Raw genomic sequence first — 24,602 nt, forward strand, 5'->3', positions numbered from 1 at the left:
CAGTGCAGTGGATAGAGGAGTAGGACATCTAAGTATTCCTGCTTAGCGGTAGGTTGAAGACAATTTCTGTTATGAATCAAATATAACAAAAAATTGTTGTAATGATTAATGAAACTTAGCAAGACAAGAGTTCAACAATATTAACTGTTTAAGAAAGCTTTCAGATGGTGTTAACTGAAGAGCACCTTGATAAAGTGATGGGACTCAGATCTACAGGAACTGGGAAGGGGTATTGCTTCTTTGGTTCCTTAGATGTTTATTGGCAGCAAAGTTGAGCCACAGTGTTTAAATTACGCTGTTACATGTTTTCTCCCACTCTTCAGCCCATCGCTGGCTCACTTACCCAGTACCTGAAAGAGCAACATTTGTTTAATGAAGTTGTGCCTAATTTCTGTGAATTCAGAATAAACTGGATAATCTTTTTGGTCATTTTGTGTACTTGATCTTCAGAATTCTCCCACCTACTTTTTTCCTTCCCCTTTTTCAAATTTGTTGGATTTGGGGATTCTCCCTTTGTAGTCCTCACTTGTCTGGACTTTTCTCCAGACTTTCTCCACTTGAAGCTGCCAGCAGAAGATTTTTGATGTAACCTGAGGTGCTCTGATCTAGCCTGGTGTAAAAGCAAATTGCGGATGTACAACCAATGAGTTAGTCACTGGAAACATTGATTCATTCTGTGGAAATCAGAAGAGCTGAGATAATATCACTCCTTGTGGGGTTACAGGAGGTTGCAAACCCAAATTGTCTGCACTCCCTACACTTCCCTCCTATGTTCCCAGGGACTGAACGATTTATTTCCTACCTCAAAGATGAATAGCTTGATAGTCATGAGTGTACTGAAGGCAATGCTTTTCGCCAGCAGGACTCTCAAACACAAAACAGCCATGAAAAGCATATTCATTTTTTCCATTTTGACATCTGTTTTCAAAAGAAGAAAAAGATAGAAGAGATTTTGGCCTTGATACTATCAAAAAAAAAAGGGAAAATCCACACATCATAGACGGTGAGGAAAGGAGGAACAGAGGGAAAGGTGGCAGAGAAATTCATCAAGTTCAAGGACAAGAGGAAGAAATGCCTGCCCAGTGAGAATTTAATTCCCATTGCTGGTTTATCCCAGGGAAATTTCTCAGCTATTTAACCTGTTAACCCAAAACAGCAGCTTATTCCTCAATAAATATTTCCAATTCTGACATTTTTATACTAGAGAAAGTAATTTTTCCTGTCTTCATACAGAATCCACAATCAGTGAAGCCTATTGTTTAATAAGTACCTACAATTCAGACATTTCTGTACCAAATATAATACATTTTCATGTATTTTTACTGAATCACCAGTAAAGTACACAAACTATACTATTGCTTTAAGCAACTAACCTTTTGTAGAGGCATCTGTAATGTTGCAAGCATTCACTGTCGCCAGTTCTTCAGCTTTCTCTTCTGTTGAATGATTGAGACACACTATAAACTGTATCTAAACTACATAAAACGACAATTATAGAAGGCACATCTATAACCCTTTTCCCAGCAGTAGATAAGCATTATTGGAGTATCAGATGGCAGGCAGACATTAATTCTGGTATTAATTTGAAGAGAAAAACTATCTTTCTACATGTGATTGCAGAAAAATCCACCAAGATTGTTGAGGATTTTTCTATCCTTTTTGAAATGCATTTTACCATAAGAAAAAAATAATCAAAAAATAACCAGAAGTTTTGGGTTAAAAACGTATTTTCCTTTTCTTTTTGTTTTCATAAGTTATTTCATGCTTTCTGCTATCAGACATGTACACTCACGTGCCTTGAACGATTTTGCGTTAGATAAAGGTAGACTCACAAACATAAAGAGTTTTGGGTTTGGTTTGTTGTTGTTGCTTGCTTGTTCTCCCCCGCCCCCCCCTTTTTTTTTTTTAAGAAGAAAAGTCCAGTGCTTAAGTAGTTGAATTAAGATCATCTACACCATGTACTTTTGAATATCTCACTTCCACATATCTAAACACCTAAATATCTTTCTGACTGTACTTTCTTGCTCCTGCTAGATGCTCAAAGAATAAGAAAATATCTTGGAGGAGGCATCTCCCAGAATCAGTCTGTGCTTGTACCACAAACACTGTACCTGGCAGGATTGTGCTGGCTGCAGTCTCATTCCTCTTGTGCACAGCCTTGCAGGTCCCCTCTGCATCTGGTGTTACTCCAATTACCTTCCAGGTACTGTACATCCCCTCTGATGTGACAAGAGGTGCCTTCAGATCATATACAATGTGACCCTCAGGCCCATCAAGGCTGATGTTCTTAGGGTAGAATGTCCTTGCCAAACAAGCTATGTTAAATTTGCTGCTATATTGTTTGGGTTCATTTGATTTAAGTGCAATGACTTCTGGTGTAGAATATTCTTGTCTGTCTGAAAAAGAAGCATAACTTTAGAATAACTTTATTTCTGCATACTTTCCTGACAGCTAAATCACCTGCGATTCAAACATAGTCCACTCATGTTTGTCCCCTGACACCTGAGTGTCTTCTTCCTTCTGTTTCCCAAAGAGCAGATAAAATACAGAAAGGGAGCATAGTGTGATTTTAATGGAAAGTTTTAATCCCTTGGGGTCCTAAACTTGTTTTTACCAAAACTCGTACCTATATGTGAATTCATTTAAGTTAGGCACCTTGAAAAGAGGGAGTTCTTAAGAATACAACACAAATGATCATATTCATTAATAATTCATAATAATTTACATCCTAAAAAGAACATTTTTTTCAAGGGCAGCCTTATATGTTTCTAACATGATACATGATAAAAGATCCTTTCTAAATTGTGCAAAAATCCTTTACTTGATGAGGTTAAAAGGCTTAACCATAGAATATAAGTGACAGGACTCTGATACTCCACTCTACACTACTGTTCCGATAAGTGGGATTGGGTGGGATTACCTGCAGATACAAAATAATGTTGCTAAAACAGAAGATGAAGTTAAATTTTCATTTACTAATGTTCAGGTCCAAGCAGATTTTCTTTCCAGATTCTGTTATTTCAACATTTCCATAATATTTCTTTGAGGAACCTGACCCAGGCATAGAAATGTCTCTAGACTTAGCAAGTGAATAGTGTTACGTGAGTTCTGGAGTGATTTCCAAGTTATGAGACCATTTCACTACATAATGCTGAGCCATCCTAAGAAATAAAACTAGGGCAACTAATAGAGGCTTTCAGTGCCATTCCACATATCCCATTTACTCAGTCTTCTCTCTGCCTATTTCTTCTGAAAGAAACAAGTCTCCCGTAGATCCTTAAGGCATCTTTGTACTAAGCATTTGTGCTTTCACTGAAACCTACCCGTCATTACTGTGAAAAACTAGGAGAAAAAGTAGAGATCTCTGGAATGCTCATCCCCAGTTAAATGCTTATCCAGGATTTCCTGATATGTTCATGTGCACTGCCTGTCCTGGAAGTTCAGCTGCTGGGACTTGGAGCTGACTCTCTCTCATCTCCTTGCATAGGAGCTGGTTTAAGCTGAGGTTATAAGCATTTTGTCCGCACCTAAGTTATAGCTCCTTCAGCATCACAGCCCGTGCCTGGCCGTGGCAATCTCTCATGAGACCCCCCCAAGAGTAGTGTGTTCAGCTCTGGGGTCCCCAACATATTAAGGACATTAACCTGTTGGAGTGAGTCCAGAGGTGGCTGCAAGGATGATCAGAGGGCTGGAACAGCTCTCCTATGAAGACAGGCTGAGAGAGTTTGGGTTGGGGCTCAGGGGAGACTTTATTGCTTCACATTCCCACAGAAAAGCTGGGGAAGATAGACCATCCTTATAAAGTTCGCCTTTATGAGAGTGACATTTCTAAATATGAAGTGCTTTCTCACATTTCAAACAGTTGTTGCTAAATCACATACGCCCTGCTTTTCCACAGGATTTTTCTGCTGAAACCCTTTACGTCTCCATTTTCCTTTCCATGCGTCTTAGTGTTACACAAATGAAAGAAAAAAACTAACTTTACCTCATGCTAAAGCTGGGCCAAAATACCATCTCCAGTAGGTATAATCAATACAGTGTTAAATTTAGTAGTGCAGCTACCGGGGGGAAAAGGGTCGGGGAGAGGTGGTGTTGAGGATATGTGGAGTAATGCTGATGCACACAACTAGGAAAACAACTTTTTTGGTCCAGAAAAGTTTTGTTAGCTAAATTGAGGACTTGAACACCTGGTTGGTGTATGCATGTTCAAGAGATCCCTAGCAACAGAAAATTCTCATTTAACTGCAACATCATACAACCCACCCCACTTCAGATTTACTCCACTTTGTCCACCCCACCTCAAACTTACAAAATATATTAGTTGTAATACAAATGGAACTTACTTGGTTCAACTGAGAAAGTGATCCCACTTCCAAATACAAGCTTGTCTGTTTCCACAGTGTTTCTGCGTAGTTAGAAAAAAAGAAACGATTTCCTCACTACATATTAAAGGTGTATAAAATCAAGGAACAAAATGACAGTGGTTAGTCCAAAGAATATGTGAATGAAATGCTATGAAAGCTCTCCAGAGAAACTTTTCTTTCCAAAACTGGTGGGGAACAATATTTTTGTAGTAGAGAGATTTCAAACAACTTGATGCAGGCCAAAGCTTTTAAAACTCTTTCCTCTTCTCTTTTGTTAACTCAATAAGCAATATACTTGCAGAATAAACAGTCACAGGAATTCTTCAGTTTGCTCCTTCAACACATTCCCTTCTTTCTTTCTTTCTTCCTTGAAATCTAATTTTCTTTTTGGAGTCTCAGGTTTTTGTATGAGGCCTTACAGTGTTTGTGCCATTGTGCTACTCCAAGTTCTCAACACAGTGATATACTTAGTTACAAAAAGTGCCTCTTCCTTCCTTTTTACTTCACAGTATTTCAGATGAGACAGGTATACCGATATACCACACAAAGAAATCACATAGATTTGCAAATAAGACCGTGGGTCAAAAGTGTGGATTTAAACCTACCTAGGACATATAGAATTACAATGTGGCTCTGGGAACACTTAGATTTTTGCCTAATGAAATAAAACAAAAGTTGTGTATGATTCTACAGAAATTAGCAAAACTCTTCAGAGTTGCAGAAGTGTTCTGCTTCTGTTTGTTTCTTTGTTTTTTCACTTTGGAATTTTTTTTTTATTTTAGTTTTTATTTTTTTCCCAGGAAGAAGAGGAAAGTGCTGACTCTGGGCTTTTAGAGCTGTTATCTTTCTGGATGGCCCAGGGTTAAGGGTGATTTAGTACCTCAGTAAATCATGCTTTTGGTAACTGTTCTTTATTAGGTAGAGATATATTGTACCACAGAGGCATTATTAAATAAGTATTTTGCTGTGGATGGTGCAAGTTGGATTGGTCAAATGCTGCATGATGGTCAAATTCTGCACTCTTAGCATGAACAACATCTAAAGATTTGTGTGAAGCATAATGTCCAGGGAAAAATAAAATTCACGTGAATACATTTGTTATGCGTATGCGTGGTGAGATGCTCCCTTCCTCTGTTATGGCATGGGAGAATAAAAGAATAGAACACTTATATAACATACTTACATAACCAATTCACATTAAAAAAAAAATCTGATTTATCTGTTGTTGGTCTTTAAAGATATTGATAGACTATTTACAGGTGATACACAACAACTGTGTTGACTCACTCAGTTGCTCCTGAATGGACTAGACAATGCCCTCCTTGGGTATACGGACAAACTATTCACCAGATAATAGTCTGCTATCCACAGACCAGCAACCTTCTATAAACACATCTGACACTCTTGCATCAGCTTGTTGGTCACAACCAAAGGTCACAACCCTGTAAGAGTAGTTGGCTAGTCTTGTTGGCTGGTCAAGGGGTGTTGCCTGGTGAAGATGTTTGTGAAAGAGAATATGAGATGTTGACAGTCAAATGCATGGCTTCACCAGGGGCAAATCATGCCTGACCAATCTGGTGGCCTTCTATGATGGAGTGACTGCATCAGTTGACAAAGGAAGACCAACTGGTCATCTACCTGGACTTCTGTAAGGCTTTTGACATGGTCCCACATGACATCCTGATTTCTAAATTGGAGAGATATGGATTTGATGGGTGGACTATTCGGTGAATAAGGAATTGGCTTGATGGATGCACCCAGAGAGTGGTGGTCATTGGCTCTATGTCCAGGTAGAGGTCGGTGCTTTTCAATATCTTCATCAATGACATAGATGATGGGATTGAGTGCACCTGCAGAAAGTTTGCAGATGACACCAAGCTGAGTGGTGCAGTTGATACAACAGAAGGAAGGGATGCCATCTAAAGGGACCTGCATAAGCTTGAGAATTGGGCCCACATGAACCGAATGAGGTTCAACAAGTCCAAGTGCAGGGTGCTGCACCTGGGTCAGGGCAATCCCAGGCATGTGTACAGACTGGGAGAAGAACCTATTGAAAGCAGCCTTGAGGAGAGGGATTTGGGGGTTCTGGTAGGTCAGAAGCTCGACATGAGGCCAGCAGTGTGTGCCTGCAGCCCAGAAGGCCAACCATATCCTGGGCTGCATCAAGAGAAGCGTGGCCAGCAGGTCAAGGGAGGTGATTGTCCCTCTTGGCTCTGCCCTTCTGAGGCCCCACTTGGAGTACTGCATCCAGGTCTGGGGCCCCCAGTACAAGAAAGCTGTGGACCTGTTAGAATGGGTCCAGAGGAGGGCCGCAAAGATGATCAAGGGGCTGGAGTACCTCTCCTATGAAGAAAGGCTGAAAGAGCTGGGAATGTTCAGCCTGGAGAAGAAAAGGCTCTGGGGAGACCTCACTGGGGCATTTCAATACTTAAAGGGTTCTTATAAAATGGATGGAGAGGGACCCTTTACTCGTGTACATAATGATAGGACAAGGGGGGTGGGGTTTTAACTGAAAGAAGGGAGATTTAGATTGAATGTTAGGAAGAAGTTCTTTACTCAGAGGTTGGTGATGCACTGGAACAGGTTGCCCAGAGAAGTTGTGGATGGCCCATCCCTGGAGGTGTTCAAGACCAGGCTGGATGGGGCCCTGGCAAACCTGATCTAGTGTGTGGCATCCCTGCCTATGGCAGGGGGGTTGGAACTAGATGATCTTTAAGGTCCCTTCCAACCCAAGCCATTCTATGATTCTATGATTCTGTGATTCTATGACAACTTTCCTTATTGTTGCTCATCCATAGGTAACATTAGTGCCCTGACTACACGGTAAGTAGCTTCTCCATTTCAGTTTTCTTAACGTTATGCTTAGATTGATTGCATTCTGCTCGGGCTTAATTAATCAGTGTGGGTACTTACAATATATCAAATTTAGTCTGTGGTCTGTTGCCATGTCATCACTCAATATCGGAAAGACCCTGATTATCCTGTCACATTTTTGGCATGGTCAGTCTTGTCCCAAAATGGTGTTTTTTACCCAGTGTGCAAGGAGCTGATTAGCACTCAGAATCAAGACATTTGTTTATTTCATGTCTGCACAGAGATGAATGCCAGGTGGTAACTCCACGAAGCTCACATGCCACCCTTACTGAGAACAGTTAGTTCTTTTATATATTACAAAATGCAAGATCATTACTTCCTCAGGTTCAATGACAGCATGCACTTACATGATTGGTCTTTTAACTTCTTGCTTTCATTTAAAGATACAGTACATTACTTTTTTACTACACATGCTCAAAGGGTAAGGGATTTCTAGTGGTAGGGGGCTTCCCTAGCCTAGGGGTGGGTACTTTTCTATGTTAATGGGATAAGCTTCACCTAAAGTTTACATGAGTAACTCTTTCTACTTCCTTATCTACTTCTTGTTGTCAGTGTTCAAGGCTGATAGATCCATTTGGGTTCCCACTATAACAGGCTTATCTGAGTAAACTCTGTCCATTCAACAGTTATGTTGACCTCCCCTTCTGCATGTGTTGACCTTCCTTCCTGCACCAGTTTGTGACACGGGAAGTTGCGTCTTAAGATACGCAATGGAAGCCTATAATAAATACACGTAGATTTTTGATGGTTGCTAGAGGACCAGCGATCTTTACTGACAGAGGGTCAGAGCTGAGTGCACAAGAAAACTCTTTTTGAGAAATATGGGATCTAGCCAATCCTTGACTGTTTCCCCTTGTTCCATTTTGGGGTGTATTTTAAAGAATTGGATTAAATTTTCTGGGGACCCAATGACCAAAGTAAAGACGAAAAGGTATTGTAATCAGTTGTAACCACAATATAGATGGTGAGGCTTGAACAAAAAATGGATACTTGAATGTAATACCATACTGCAATTAATGCAGTTTAAAAGGACAAAGAAAACTTGTGACAGAAAGAAAAGAAATGATTTGCAGAATTTCAGTACCAAAAAACAAGAGACAGTTAAGAGGTTTCTTGTGAATGGCTGGGTTCTGCTGCATTTGGATTCCAAATTTTGGACTTATTCCTAAGCCATTATACGATGTTATCAAAGGGCCAGAAGAACTACTGGAATGGACTCCAAAGTACCAGAAAAATTTTGATGGGGTAAAAAGAAAACTAATGGAAGCTCTGTTCTTAGGCTTCCCTGACATGACTAAGCCCTTCCAATTATATGTATATTGTGAGAAAAATCTCAATAATTTTCTCAGACAGGATCTTCTGTGAAGCTATTTTATTTGCAATTGCAATGGCGGGCATCCAGCAAGCAGGAGCGCAGAGTAAAAGTATACCATGACTTTGTATGCCCTATTACCCAACACCTGATTTCTCCCGTTTCCTCATTAGTTGAGTACTATAGGTTCACAAGCTAGTCGATGTCTTTCAATATCATATATGTACTATTTTATTTGACCAACCATTAATTTCTCCTTTTCCTTTTTTTCCTTCTTATCTCCTAACTAGAGGGCTTGTGATTTTTGGTTTTACTGATTTTGCACTGCTCATCCTGTTTTTCTTAGCTATCCTCCTTGTTTTGGGACAGTGGGACCTTCCCCTTCTTAATATACTTCCCACTGCTATGCTACTGTCATGCCTGCACAATCACTTTTAAGTATGCAAGGCTAGTGGCATTTTCCACTGCAAAAACACCTTCTATTGCAAAAACACAACTTTGTTTCTCACAATATGAAAGATAATATTGGGCCTTAAAAGTGATAACCCAAATGCTCAGGATCTGGAAAAGACCAGTGGCTTAATTCTCAAAGCAACTTGATGAAATAAGTAAAGAGTGGCCTGCATGCTTATGGTCTGTAGAAGCAGCTGCTTTATTAATCCAGAAGGCCTGGAATCTTCCTTTGAGACAACCTATAACTACAATGGTCCCTCATGAACTTCTGACAATTATAAATGATAAATGACATTACTGGGTTTCTCTGAGTCAATTGGCCAAATATCAAGCTATTCTGATATATCAAGAGGAAGAGACACTGGGTATGGTATCTACATTGAACGTGGTGCCAATAACTAAGCAAGAACCATTACAGAATGACTGCTTGGCTACTGTTGAACAAGTCTGTGCCAGCAGACCAGACTTAAAGGATGAATCATTAAAAGATGAAGATTTACAACTATATACAAATGGCAGCAGTTTCATGCATGAGAGGAAGAGGAAAGCTGGATATGAGGTGGTAACCCTCCAGGAAGAAATAGGAACTAAACCATTACCTTGGAATACCTCAGCACAAAAGGCTAAGATTATTGTGTTGATTATAGCTCTTGAAATAGAGAAAGATCTGAAAGTTAACATATATACCAAGTCTAAGTATGTTTTTGGAGTCATACATGCCCATGTAGCCATGTGGAAAGAACAAGAATTACTGACTTCACATGGAAACCGTATAAAATATGGACAGGAAATATTGAAATTGTTGTATGTGCTTTTAGAACAAAAGGAATTACCAGTAAATCAATACATAGCCACTAAAAAGGACAAGGAGAAGTGACTCAAGGAAACAGAAAAGCCGATTTGGTAGTCAAAAAGGTGCCTTACAGGAACATGCAGTTGAGGCCCTGATAAAAGGCAGAGAAATTAATATGTCAAATTTGCTGTGTAAGTAATCCCAAAATACAAAGAAGACCACCTGCACATGAAGTGAAATGAGGGATAATCCCTGGGGAACACGGGCAAATAGGTTTCTCTGTGCTGCTGATATGTAGGCATTATAAATACCTACCTGTTTTAGTAGATACATTTTCAGGGTGACTGGAAGCTTTCCCTTGCCACACCAATTGGGCTGGAGAAGTTGTAAAAGCTCTTTTAAAAGAAATAATTCATAGATTTGGAATCCCTGAAGGGTAATCCTCAGATAATGGTCCTCATTTCATTTCAGAAATAGTCCAAAAGCTATCAAAGTTTCTTCAATTCAAATGGGACATACATACCCCTTGGATGCCCCAGTCTAATGGAAAGGTCAAAAGGATGAATCAAACCCTCAAAAGGCAGCTTTCAATGTTATGTCAAGAAACTCTTCTTAAATGGATAGATGTTCTGCCAATTGCTCTGATAAGAAATAGAATCTCCCCTCAGGTAAGAGAAGGAATAAGTCCTTTCAAAATATTATAAGGAAAACCTTACCTTGTCAATAGGACAGAATACCAGACTGATGGCATGTATATCAGGGATTATGAATTATGGAAAGATTACCTGGTGTCTCTCTCGTGGGTACTGTCTTCTTCACGCAGATATCTCAACCAGAGAGCTCCACTTCCCTTGGATGTCCTAGCACACAGCTTATTCTATGATTCTAAGGTGGGAGACAGTGACCAGAAAACCTGGTCAGTTGTACTACTTGATAAAGAAAGAAATGCAGTATGAGAATGTTGAGTCAATCAGGGTTGTCTGAATGAAGATCTGTGGATCAGGACGATAAGAAATAAAGAAGGGGGAACTGTAAGCAAAATGCTGAGACACAGACCTATCACAGCAAAAATGAAGACAATAACAAGAAACAAAACTGCCAGTCACAGTGGTTGATGAGCTAGCAAGCTACAGGCATAATTTCCAGGAAGATCAACCCGAATTTTGGACCTGTGAACCAGAAAGAGGCTGGACTAGGAGGATGCAGAAACTGCAGAGCTCTGAAAACCCATGGAGGTGTGCAGGGGGGAGGAGCAGCAGGAGGAACAAAGAGGGATAGGTAGAAAAGGGTAGAAAAATCATGTGTAAAGTGAGGCCAGTCACTATGCTTGTCTGACTGAGCCCTGCAGCTGAACACCACAGTCTGTCCTTTCTTCTCATCTTTTCTCATGAAACCTTCTCTTAACTCACTCTCTGTTTATTCACACTGTCTCTCTTCTGTGTCTGTGCGCCGCAAGACAGGCCTGGCATCCTGGCAGGGTTGCTGGGCATACATTCCAGCCGTGCTGGCACTTGAGGGATCCAGGCAGAAGTGCTGGAGAGACACAGTTGTAAGGGACCCAAAAGGAACATCAAGCCCAGCTCCTGGGTTTTCTCTCTACTGGCTACAAAGGAGACACAATGAGTAACTTAGATACAACCTTCTGAACTGTGGCAGGTAAAACCCCACCTGCTGACCAAGAGCAGACAATTAGATGTTCAAAATCAGATTAGCCTGAGCCCAACACCCATATTTGAGTGCAAGAAAAACTAGCATGGCATATAGTGATTGTCCCACAGCTTGCATCATGATCAGTATCAAATCTGTTCTCTGAGATTGTGAGGAAGTGGAATATTATACACCTGCAGGCTCTTCAGGAAGTCAGTTAGTGTTGTGTAGTTCAGTCCGCTTCAATTACAGTGATACCTAGTCCACACAGTAATGAATAGTCATACAAAAACATTTCTGATTTCATTTCAGTACCAGGTGACACACCTTCTTTGATGTCTTGTGAATGCTGTATTTTGTCTTCCTCTCTGTTCTTTTACTGATGGAAAATCAAACCACAGAGCAATTTAAATTAAAAGTAACATTGTCAGCATCACTGCTATGGTAGATTAAGGAAATGTTATGCCTCTCTCACTGGAACATTGCCCATACTTGGGGACATTGAATATGGATCAATTTCAGAGCTCTTTACTCTTAAATAAATTTATTCTAGATTTCTTTTCAATAAAATTCTGGAGATTTAAGGTAGGACATTTTCTTAATGTCAGAGACCAGATGTACCCAAATACGTTCAGTGTGAGTTTAATTTTGTCTTACATATTAGGACTATTCTGGACTGATCATCTACCAAATTACTTTTATTTATAATATATTTATGCCGTAGCAAAATAAGTCTGTGATACACATATTCATCAGAGGTTAATTTTGCTTGGTGTCATTGCCTATTTTGCTGTACAGATGTGCTAAGATTTGAAGGATGGGGGGTGATGCCAGAAAACATAGAATCACAGAATGAACAAGGCTGGAAGACATGTTAGAAGACAGTCTGATCTCAAACCCCTGTTCAAAGTGGGGTCAGCTAAATCAAGTTCCTAAGTGCCATATCTAGTTGAGTATTGAATATGGAGACTATACAGCCTCTTTGGGCAGCTTGTTCCAATACTCAGTTACCTTCCAAGTGAAAAAGCTCTTCATTATGTTTAAGTGGAATTTCCCGTATTTCATTTTCTGCCCATTTCTTCTTGTCATGTCACTAGGTACCACTCAGAAAAGCCTGGCTCCATCCTTTTTACTCCCATGGGTACATTGCTGGCTCATGTTCACCAGAGTCCCTCAGGATCCCCACGTTGTTCTGCCAAGTTGCCAATAAGACATTTTTAGTCATTTTGTGAAGAAAAAACTGTACTCTAGTTCAATTTCTACTATGGTGCCTGTCTAATTGGTGTATGGGGAGAAAAGGAGTGGGGGCTGATTTACTGTGTTTACTGTGGCTACTTGTTGGATTCCCTAAAATCATGAAATTACCCTTCAGACATTTCAAGGAAAACTTTCCTCACGAAGAATGGGAAGAAAATGGTTTTGTACCCAACTATCAAAACTGTGATAACATTTCAGCCTTGTCACCTTTTTTCTTTTCTTTTTTTCTTTTTCTTTTGTCCTGCTCTTTCCATCAGTCATTATGATTTTTTTTCTAAAGAAATTCTATTTTTTCCTACAGAAATATGCAGCTGTGTATGCAGCTGTTGCAGGGAGAGCTGGTCCTTAGAAGGATCTGCAGAGCTGATGACTTGGCTTTGAAAGGATGAAACATTACATTGGACTCTCGAGAAAGGATAGAGTAAAGCTAGGTTTTAGGCATTTTCCAGAGTGTGTTGGATCCAACTCCAAGCTCAGCTGCTATCAGTGACGGGTATGCCAGGGATGTTGTAGGTGACTGACTCTGAGATCTATTCTGTTCTATATATTTCTCTGCACATAAGAAAGCATATCTGGAAATGAGAGAGGCTAAACTGAGAAGGTGGTATATGGGTGGAGAACTAGATCAATCATAAGAAGTTGGGTGTTGGGTGTTAACCCTGGCATATGCCATCTAAGAACCACACAAGTGCTGACTTGTGTTACTCCTGCAGTGGGATAGTGGAGAACTGGAAGTGAGAAAACTCATGGACTGAGATAAAGACTTGAGGGAAAGCAAAAGCTGCAGATGCAAACAAAACAAAATAGGAATACATTCATTGTTTTCCACTGGAAAACAGATTTTTAGCCATTTCTTGGAAAGCAGGGTTTCATCATGCATAATGGCAACTTGGAAAGACAAATGCCATAACTCCAAACATTTCCCACTCCTCCTTCTTTCCCCACAGCTTTTATTGCTGAGTATGACATCATGTGGTATGGAGTATCATTTTGGTCAGCTGGGGACAGTTGTTCTGGCTGTGTCCCTTCCCAACTTCTTGTGCACCCCCACCCTATTTGCTGGTAGGGCAGTGTGAGAACTAGAAAAGACCTTGACTGTTGGTAAGTGCTGCTCAGCAATAACCAAAACATCAGTGTGTTATCAACACTATTTTCCTCACAAACCCAAAATATAGCCTAATGCAAGCTACTATAAAAAACTTAACTTTATTCCAGCCAAAATCAGTACATTGGGTCAATCTGGTGAGGAGAGTCACACGACGTGTTTCACTACACATTCTCTGAATTTCCAAGAACAACCGCTGTGTTATAAATTCTCACTTTTCAAACTGTGTCTCCCTCTTCCAGAAGTCACAAATTAGAAGCTTCCCAGCTTCATATTTGTGCCTGGTCCAAGAAAGAGATGAAAAGACTGAATTCAACCTTGCAGTCCCTTTTTTTTTTTTTTTCTTTTCTAACCCAGTAGTTACTGAATGTTTTCGCAGAATGGTTTAGGAAGTGGCATCAGTAGATGCCAGTGACAAACAACGCTGGTTTCTACATACACCTTCAGGTACAGCAGTTTCATTTGGGAAGGGCGAGACATTGCCCATGTCTCAGTGCAGTGCAGGAGATAAATGGGTAGATTCACTCTCAGTTATGGATTCTGGCACATTTTCAAAGCACAGCTGTGTAAGACATGCAGGTAGCTTGTTTATTGCTGTTGTGGTTTAGCCCGGCTGGCAGCCAAACACCACACAGCTGTTCGCTCACCCTCCCCCCTCCCTCTCCAGGATGGGGGAGAGAAACGGGAAAGTGAAGTCTGTGAGTTGAGATAAAGACAGTTTATTAAGACAGGAATAATAATAATAATAATAATAATAATAATAATAATAATAGTATTAATAGTAATAATGTGTACGAAATAAGTGATGCACAATGCAATTGCTCACCACCCGTTGACCGATGCCCAGCCTACCCCGAGCAGCCGGCCCCCCACCCCGGCTAGCCACCCCTATATATTGTTCAGCATGACGTCAGATGGTATGGAATACCCCTTTGGCCAGTTTGGGTCAGCTGTCCTGGGTCTGTCCCCTCCCAGCTCCTGCTGCATCCCTAGCCTGCTCGCTAGCAGGACAGAGCGAGAAGCTGAAAAGTCCTTGGCTTGGTGTAAGCACTGCTCTACAACAATTAAAACATCAGCATGTTATCAGCGCTCTTCTCATTCTAATCCAAAACATTGCACCCTGCCAGCTACTAGGAGGAAAATTAACTCTGTCCTACCTGAAACCAGGACAATTGCTGAGTAATATTTTCTTTAATATCTTGCTCTAATATTCTCTTTCAGAGTTCCATAAATCCAACACATAAAAGTACCTTAATGCATTTCAACCACAAGAATACAGCATCTTACTAAAATGCACACTTTTGGCTCACTTTTCCAGACAAAATGGATCAGTTATTTATGTAACTGCATTGACTTGATACAATCCTCTCTATGTCAGTGTGAGTGGCACAGAACTAAGTATCAGCAAGCAGTTGCACAAGAAGACCTTCTTGCTCTCTCAGAAGAGATGGTGACTTGGCCTTGGTGACAGAATAGAGTGTGTAAAATTATTTAGACAGATCCACCCTTCAGTTCTGAGTATGTATCAGGAACCTGACAGACCCAATGTCAACCACAGATATCACTATTTACGGACAAACCAGATTTTGTGTGATTCACTGTGGGCGCACCTGACCAGGTAGGGCAAGAGTGTTCTGGGCAGCAAGCTGGCTGGGCTTGTCAGGAGGGCTTTAAACTAGATGCGCTGGTGTGAGGGGATGTACCTCTGAGTGAAGGAAGCAAACCTGGGAACATTGTCACTTTAGGAAACAACAGGGATATACTTGTGAATTGTCCCAAAGCAGTCAGGAAGGGTTTTCTGGAAAAGTGATGTGACTGATAGCCCAGCTGAAGTGCCTCTACACCAACATATGCAGCATGGGAAACAAGCAGGAGGAGCTGGAAACCATGGTGCAATTAGACAAATATGACCTGATTGCTATTACTGAAATGTGGTGGGATGGATCACATAACTGGAACACTGGAATACAGGGCTACAAGCTTTTCAGAAGAGATAGGCAGGGAAGAAGGAGTGGCTGTATTGCCCTCAGTGTTACAGAATGGATCGACTTTAAATTAACATGGTTGAGAAACAGCCATGGTTGAGAGTTTGTGGGTGCAAGTTAAGGATCACACCAATAAAGTATACCTGGTAGTTTGGGTCTACTACAGGCTGCCTGATCAAGGGGAGCCTGTTGATGAGGCCTTATTGCTTCAACTACAGGAAACATCATGCTCAGATGCTCTCATCCTGGTGGGGGACTTCAGACACCCAGACGTCTGGTGGAAAAGCTATACAGGAGGCTGTAAGCAATCCAGGGGACTCCTAGAGTGCGTTGAGGATAATACACCTTATTATGAGGTGTTGTAAGAAGATTGTTAAAATACACAAAGAGTTTGTCAAAGGGAGAGAAAAATGTGAAAATGGGAGGTATCAAGGCGATTCAGGGAGAGATGTCTGGGAAAACAGAAGGAAAAAGGCATTAAAAGGTCCTGTTATGTGCACTGGGGGCTGGCAGTTCATTTGTTGTTGAGGGGGCTCTCTATTCTGTGTTCATGTCTGTGTATTAAGGTTTAAATGCCAGCAACTGGAAAAAAAAGACCATGTAGGTCTTTTGTATGGTCAGACCATAAGGGCCTGGGCCATGGTGGTACCACCAACTGGAGAGGAGACCATGGGTCATAAGGGCTCCTGTGCCTGGAATACCAGCAATTAGAAAAAAAAAGACTGAAGTAAGTACATATTGTTTGAGTGTATATGTCAATGTGTGCAGTCACTAAAGAACATCAAGCCAGACTAACCAATTAGTAGGATATAAAAATTGGGATTCAGGTATTAAGGCAGCCGTAAGTCTGGGCCAGATACTGGAGAAACCAGGGGATCTGAGATTTGACTGAGATTTGCTTTGGGGAACAGGAGGTCCAAACCAAGTACCAGAGTACAGTACCACAGTGCATAAACTGTGACATCTGAAGATGAGCTACTGCTAAGACCCTATGTCTGGACCATCTAACAGAGAAACCCTTTTACGTGTGTCCATGTCTTTGCATGTGAGGCAACCAGGAGACCAAGGAATCCATTGCCAGCTATCTAAGGTCTTTTACTGGGGTGGGGGAAAGAGGAAAGGCATTTAATAGGGTGGGTGAGTGGGTGCCTATGTGTGAGAACCAGATACTGAATTGAGGTTGTGGACCTCAGAGATGTGGGCAACTGAGGAGACTGGATTGCAGGGGAAGCTACAGGATAGACTAGCGTCAAGAGCCAGCTACTGGAGGTCTCCACAGTGTGAGAGACTGCCAGTATTACACTTATGTGGATGTGTGCATGCATATACATGATTTCAGTTAATGCCCTTTCATCCTGATCAGTCAGAGGGAAACGGGCTCTTTCAGGTTTTTTGTGCTGTTCATGTTTACGTCTGTTCGTCTAGCCATGTATATATTGTCTATTGTATGAGTGCACCTATCAGGAATACACAGTTATACTCACTACAAGCCTGAACTGGCTACTATAGAAGCCAACTTAGAGAAGTCATTCACAGCATCACAGATTAAGAGAACGGCTGAGTTTGAAAGGGACCTCAGGATGTCGTCTGGTCCAACGCACTACTCAAGCAAGGCCACCTAGAGCCAGTTGCCCAGGACTATGTCCAGACTGCTTTTGAATATCCACAAGGAGGAACACTCCCCCGCTTCTCTGGGTAACCTGTGCGAGTACTCCATCGCACTCACAGTACAGAATTACTTCCTCATTGTCAGATGGAATGTCCTGTGTTTCTGTTTGTATTCATTACTTATTGTCCTGTCACTGGGCACCACCACCACAGCCTGGCTCTGTCCTCTTTACAGCCTCCATTTACATATTTATATACACTGAGAAGATTCCCTGCTGAGCCTTCCCTTCTCCAGAAAGAACAGTGCCAGTTCTCTCAACCTTTTCCAAATGTCAGATACCCTAGTACCTTAATCATCTTCATGGCCCTTTGTTGGACTCTCTCCAGTATGTCCATGACTCTCTTGTATGGGGGCACTCAGAACTGGACACAGTTCTCCAGGTGTGACCTCACTGATGATGAGTAGAGGGAAAGGATCACCTCCCTCCATCTGATGACAATACGTTGCCTAATGCAGCCCAGAATACCATTACTCTTCTTTGTGTCAAGGTCACAATAATGGCTCATAGTCCGTTTGGTGTCCACCAAGACCCCCAGCACCTTTTTTGCCAAGCTGCTTTTGAGTTGGGTGGCCCCTAACATGTACTGGTGCATGGAGTTGTTCCTCCCCAGGTGCAGGACTTTGCATTTCCCTTCCTTGAACTTCATGAGTTCAAATGGACTTCCTGCCAGTCCATTTCTCCAGTCTGTCCAGATCCCTCTGGATGGGACAGCATAACCCTCTGACATATCAACCACTCCTCCCGGTCTTGCATGATCAGCAAACTTGCTGACAGTACAGTGTGAAACCCAGTGGGTTTTAGAGCCTGCCACTGTCAGGTCTATGAGTTCGAAGTGCTTTGGGTCCCAGATCCAGATTTGAGAACTGATACCCATGAGTGGGCTCAGGCTGGTACCACATAGCAGGTAGAAGCTGGCTGCAGCAGGGTGGGAGAAGGCCCAGCCAGAGACTCTGCACTGGCTTTGGGCAGGAGCCTGTTCATAAATCTGCCCATGCTGCTCAGGAGGAGTGCTTCCTTGGGCCACACTGCAGTTCTGGGTTGGTGCTTTTCACCTTATACAATGGTTCTGTCTGTGCCTGTGAGGCCATGCAGCTGTAGGGATACCTTGCTCTTCATTTTGTCTGTAAAGGTGGTGATTGGCCTTGGAAGGACAGGTCATAGCAAACTAAATGAGGTTTTGCATCAAATTTTCCTATGTCTTGTAGATATCCTCAAGGGCCTGATAAACCTGTACCTCACAGTGTCTCAGTGTCACAAAGAAAAAAAAAAAAAAATACAGCTTTCAGTGATGTTGCTGGTGAGTAGCAGGTATCCAGAAAAGATTCCCTCCCTGGAAAAAGATATCATCATCTCTGTCGGGCATGGAGCATCTGGAATGACGTGCGACATTCTTGAGGATTAGAGGGAAAGTCCAATCCTGCCATAGTGGCCATCATGCAGAGGTAGTGAGAGAGCCCTGGGCACTGCCACCTCTGACCATCTGTCTTCCTGTAGAAAAGGAGAATAGACACAAATAGATATACTTTGAGCATATGCACTTCTATGTTAGAAGTACCTCTCATGCTCTTGCATTTCCCTCTCTGCCAGACATCAGTGCACAAAGAAACACCACCCATGACTTACCTGGACTGAGTGCCAACACAGCTAAGAAATCTTTCTGTATGGCTAGCACTGCTGGTGCCCCAGCGCTGGCAGAGGCCACCCACAGCAGGCTGGAGGAAGGTCTATCAAGAAGGATTAGGCAGTGCTGGGATGTGTTTCTGCTTGAGGTTTTAAATACTCTGCAGCAGACTATTGCTGCTCAGGCCCAATATCCAGATCCAGCATGTAGAAAAGCAAACATCCACCTTTGCTGTTCCCAGAGCTATAAGGGTACCCAGCCTCTCCAACAAGGGTGCAATCCCCCTTTGGGAGATAGACAGGCAGCTTGGGGCAGATTTGTGCTGCACACAGAAGGAGCCAGTGCCATCTGGCAGACCCAAGAGGCTTCACAGCAGCTCTGAGATGGAGAGATGAGGGTGCCCTGCTCCTTTTACTCTTGGGATTAAAGGAGCACCAGGGTAGATGTGGAGAAGAGGCAGTGATAGTAGCCTGTGGAGAAGTCTGTGAATTAGATGAAAGTCTATGTTGTGTGAAAGGTTTGGGGATTGAGCTGCCCATGGGACTTATACACAAAATTTTATTTCTGACTCCTGTTATAAATGTCAAACTTCTCTGAAAATTCAGTTGCCATGGATAGGTTGGGAGATCCAACATCTTTTAGTCCTAATCTTCACTGTTATTTCAGAGAACATGTACAGGCAACTGTCACTTTGAGGAAGGGCTCTGTCACCACAGTAGTCCTCCCACTTTTTGTGCTGCCTCTGCCTCCATTGATTATATGGTGTGCTGTCTGGCACAGAAGTAGGTGGCTGTGTCTATGGCTGTAAGGGCATGCAGCTGCAGGGAAACCTTTTTTTTGGCTTTATCTGCAGAGATGGTGGCTCGGCTTTGGAAAGGTGGGGCATAGCCTGTGTTATTCCCAAAAGGATAGATCCATGCTAGAAATTGCAGCTCCCCTGTTGGAGCCAGACGGACATAATTCCAGTCATAGAGAGGGCTATCCAAAGGTGCTCCTGTTACAGTGCAGGTGAGTGGGACTGATCCGAAGACTTTCCCCTCCTTGGGACCAGATGCCACCATTTTTATGTTGGAAAGGGTACCTGGAAAGACAGAGGGCAGGTATGAAGTTTGAGTTTTTGTGAGAAAGTTCATGGGTTCAGTAGTCAGTCCCAAGGTTGCAGGGTGCACAAAAATAGAGTCCTTTAGCTCCAGGAGTTATCACCAGAAGCAATGGTTTGCTCAGACACTACAGAACCATATTTCTTTGTACCACCCAAAGGACTGCTGAGGCAGGAGACCCACCAGAGTCTAGATAACTGCTGGTAAACATGACATCTCTCTAAATATGAATTCAGAGTCTTGGAAGAAGGAGCACATGGAGTCCCCAGCCCCTCTCAGTCCCACTGCTGCCTTCACCAGCTGTACCTGAACACAGGGAATGGGATGGGTATGGACACATGGGGAATTGGTTTGCCAGTTGCACATGAGCCCCAGAGGAGCAAGAAACATGGGGCTACTGCTGTGTCCCCAGAAAATAGCCTGCCCCTGGAAAATTCCAAAGCTGTTCAGAGTAGGATTCTACAAGGCTCCTTGGAGCGGTTATTGGCTTTATCTAGGAATGCCTTCCCTTAATCCATGCTTAGAAAAATCCCAGAAAACCTCTCTCTTCTGTGCTACACTCCACCTGAAAAGGAAGGATGATTTCCATGCAAGGATTCTTCTTAAGAAGTGGCATTTAGAGTTGGGCAGTAGCAGGCCAAGGGCAGCCTGGATCTATTCAGTACCAGTCTCCCAGCAGTGCTGTGCAGCACAATGTCAGGAGTCAAGGCACTACCCTCTGTGAGATCATTTCATTGTTTTGGGGACAGGGAGAAGAGGAATTAAACCCCAAAGGGACACAGAGAGGAGAAGAACACAGCTCTTGCCTCCCACAAGGAAGAGACAAGAGCTGGATGGAGTGGATGGAGCCTGTGGCCTCTCTGGCCTCATGACACACACCCAGCATCACTGAGAACACCATCTCTGGAGGTGGTCCCCACCCCTGCATAGATAGAAGTGGGCTGAACATCACTTGTTCGTCTTTTGGCTCATCTTTTTGTGCTAATCTGCACCTTTTGTGGGTCCAAGGTCCAGCTATACCCTGAAATGCTGCAGGAGTGTAAGTCAGACCTGGGAACCTCCTGGGCCCTGCTAGGCTCTTTCAGCCCTGGCTTGGCAGGCATACTCTGCTCCACTCCCTCTTCCCCAGCAGTACCCCTCCTCTTTCTTCTTCCACATTCACAGGAGTGTCCGTCTCTCTTTCCATCTTCTTTCCCATGGTACTTCCAGTGGCCCATGTGAGGAGGACATCAGTGCCCTGGAGTGGCTGGGGAAGAGGTAATGAATGACCTCATTGGACTTGGTAATCGCAGGGGTAAGCAGAGACCCAAGGAGGAATTTGCTTGGTTTTTACTTGGATCCTGCAAACTGTGCTAAGTCACCATATGTGGAAATAGTAGGCAAGGTCCTGGAGATACATAATGCACAAGACCAGACACTTCCCTGTCCACAGCAACTTGAGCAATGTGAGGTAATTTTGGTTGATGCAGAAGACAAACACGGTACCCCCACACCAGGCACCTGCTAATACAAGTGAAGCCCAAAGGTCAGGGGCCTGGCAGGAGGGAAGCATGGACCCTCTGGGTTCTGTCAGCCCCTCTCCACCCTCCATGAACCTTACATGACCATTCACCTCTGCAACACATGGCAACAGTAACAGTAACAAGTGGATAGGTGCAGGGTGCCCAAAGACCCCCTACTACTTTCACATGTTCTTCTCAGTCAGGGTTGTTCCCCACCACTAACACACTGCCCATTCTTCCAGGGTATGGCATTCGGTAGGAGAGAAGAAGGCCACAACCTGTTCCTCTCCCTTTTACAGAGGGAAGTTAAAACTCCAAAGCTGTCCTTGCTCTCTCTCCCCCCAAACCCTTGCTGTCTCCATGGGCTTGGAGCCCCCAGTGTGAGGAGAAGTGAGATGGCACAGAGAAGGAATGCATGGGGCAGGCATTACAGTTGGGCATGGAAATACCTGGGCATAGAAATGGCCTTGTGTTCCTGGGATCCTTCTTGGGACCTGCCTTTATCTCCTAGAGTTGCTGCGAAGAGGAGACACAACAGCATTACGGCCATCCTCCTTCTGCTCCTTCTTCTTCAGCCTGAGCTAAGCCCAGAGCCAGCCTGCCTCTCCCATACCTCAACACAAGAAGACAGTATGGGGCTGAGTGATGCTCTGGGCATCTGAAGAGAGTGGTCAGGGTACCATGGGAGGGCAGAGCTCAGATTTTCCTAGGTCAGGAAGAGTCAGCTTGGGCCCCACCCCTTCCAGCCCTGGAGCTGGTGGACAGCTCTCCTAAGCCATGAGGTGAAGTACAGAGACACTGCAGAATTATGCCAGATCATCCTCCTTAGGTCCTTCAACATCTACACATCCTACAGAAGGGCAGGAAAGGGCAAAGAGTAGTTCTGAAATGCTACAAGTCCTGGGCAGAGGATCCAGCCTTGTGAGGAGGGAGCACAAAACCCATGCCCTTGTCCTTGACCCAGGAAAAGTGGGGCTCTCACCTTCAGGGGCTGCAGCAAAGGTGATGACCAGCAGCCAGAGGAACATTGCAGGCTTCTCCAGAGGAATTTGCAGGGTGAGGTAGAGAGTTCAGGCCTTCCTCACTTTGGGTCAGCAGAGAAATGTCCTGTCCTTTCAGCACTGAAGGCTGATTTCCTTCCAACTCTAGACAGATTTGCAGCCTTTTCTGAACAACCCCTTTGCAGCTGCAGGTACTTTAGGCACTGGGGAATTGGATACCTTAGTCACTGCTGTCATGGGTGGGGAGAGCAAGTCACATTTCCTTTTGAGTACTGCTCAGCCTGCACAGGAAACCCAGGGACCTCGGTTGTCTCACCAGGGCCTCTCATAACCATTTCCCCAAACTGTTTTCTGTGTGGGTTGTTGCTCTGCAGATAGCTGGGGGCAGGGTGAGGGGAAAGATATTCATGATAATGATGTGGAGAATGCTTTCTCCCTGGGAGTGAGATGGGGTCAAATCCTTCTTCCCCCAACCTGTTGTCCCACCCCCCACCAAAGCCCGTGGCTATCAGGTCTGGGAGGATTTTCACCTCTGGCTCCTCCACATCTGCATCACTGTGAGCTATGCTCAAAACAAAGAAATAGAGTAGGCAGTCCTGTTCTTGCATTGTGAAGACCAGGATCCCTTCCTGGAAGAACGATCTGCCCTTTGGTGGTTTTATCATGCTGGGCAGCCAAATTCCACCACAACCGCTCTCTCACTCCCCATCCTCAAAAGAAGAAAGTATGCTGGAAAGAAAAATAAAAAAGGCTCATGGGTTGAGTAAGGATAATTTAATTAAAGGGAAAAGGAAGAGGTAAAAACAACAACAACAACCAAGCAAAAGCCGTGTGGAAGCATAGAAGAAGAAAAATAAATTATCTATTTCCCATCAACGAGTGACATTTGGCCACACCCTTGGAAGCAGGGCCTCAATACGCATAGTGGTTGTTTGGGAGGACAGATGTCTTCATAATGAGAATGTGTATGTGGCCCCCTTCCCCCTACCCCCCCCCTTTTCCCCTTCCCCCCTTTTATTGCTGGGTGTGATATCATATGGTATGGAATATCCCTTTGGTCGGTTTGGGTCAGCTGCCTTGGTGATTTCCCCTCCCCACTTCTTGCCCACTGCCTACCTACTGGCTTTGGGGGGCTTTGGGGAGAGTTTTGATGCTGTGCCAGCACTGCTCAGCAATAGACAAAACACTGGTGTGATACCAGTGCTGTTCTAGCTACAAGCACAGAGCACATCACTGTATGGGCTGCTGCAGGCAAAGATAACTCTATCCCAGCCAGATCCAGTACAGGACCGTGGGGCCACAGGAGGAGATAGGTCACAGATAGGTTGCTGTCACATATTGTGGAGGCTCACTGGGGTGCTTCAGTACCAACACTGTTAAATGGGAGAGGAAGAGAATTTTCTCTCAGAGGCAATACATTGCACAGTATACACTTTGTCTGGTAAACGTAGATGATGACTTTTAGTGAGACTGAGGAGAAAATGGTTTGTTTTTTCTCCCCTGCGTGGATCACAGAGTTGCTCTTTCTAAAAGGAAAGATGAAAGTAGAAGGGATGAAGAAAAGATAAATTGTTTATGCAACATTTGATCATAACCAGGGTAGACTGGAGAAGAGAACGTTAAGAGAATGGGAGGGATGTTGTTTACAGTTCCAAATTAAATACAGCCATAGAACTTTTCTGATTAGAAAAGAGCACTTAAGCTGCAACAAAAGAGGCAGAAAGAAGAACTAGAATGAGAACAACAACGTGAGAAGGAACTTGAAAGAGAGAAGCAGTTAACAGCAAAACCTGCTAGGAGGACATGAAAGCAGAGCACGCAATAACTTGTACAAATTAATCATTTCTGCATTCTCTGGAATGAGGGCAGACTTTGACTAAATTGGGCTATAGTTGTTACTAGCAACAGTCTACTCTGC

At 43.3% G+C, this 24,602-nt stretch overlaps 1 protein-coding gene across 1 annotated transcript; it reads right to left on the minus strand.

The window, feature by feature from the left end:
* Positions 1-339: 339 nt before the first annotated feature.
* On the minus strand, positions 340-22,711 carry LOC118251967 (immunoglobulin epsilon heavy chain-like). Its single transcript, XM_050713046.1, is given in 8 exon segments — positions 340-350; positions 466-610; positions 803-918; positions 1,374-1,436; positions 2,112-2,396; positions 4,344-4,400; positions 19,830-20,162; positions 22,666-22,711. Coding segments are annotated over 8 exon segments (1,056 nt in total).
* Positions 22,712-24,602: the final 1,891 nt, after the last annotated feature.

The sequence above is a fragment of the Cygnus atratus genome, chromosome 11 (genome assembly GCF_013377495.2).
Source record: "Cygnus atratus isolate AKBS03 ecotype Queensland, Australia chromosome 11, CAtr_DNAZoo_HiC_assembly, whole genome shotgun sequence".
In the NCBI taxonomy this organism is placed as follows: Eukaryota; Metazoa; Chordata; class Aves; order Anseriformes; family Anatidae; genus Cygnus; species Cygnus atratus.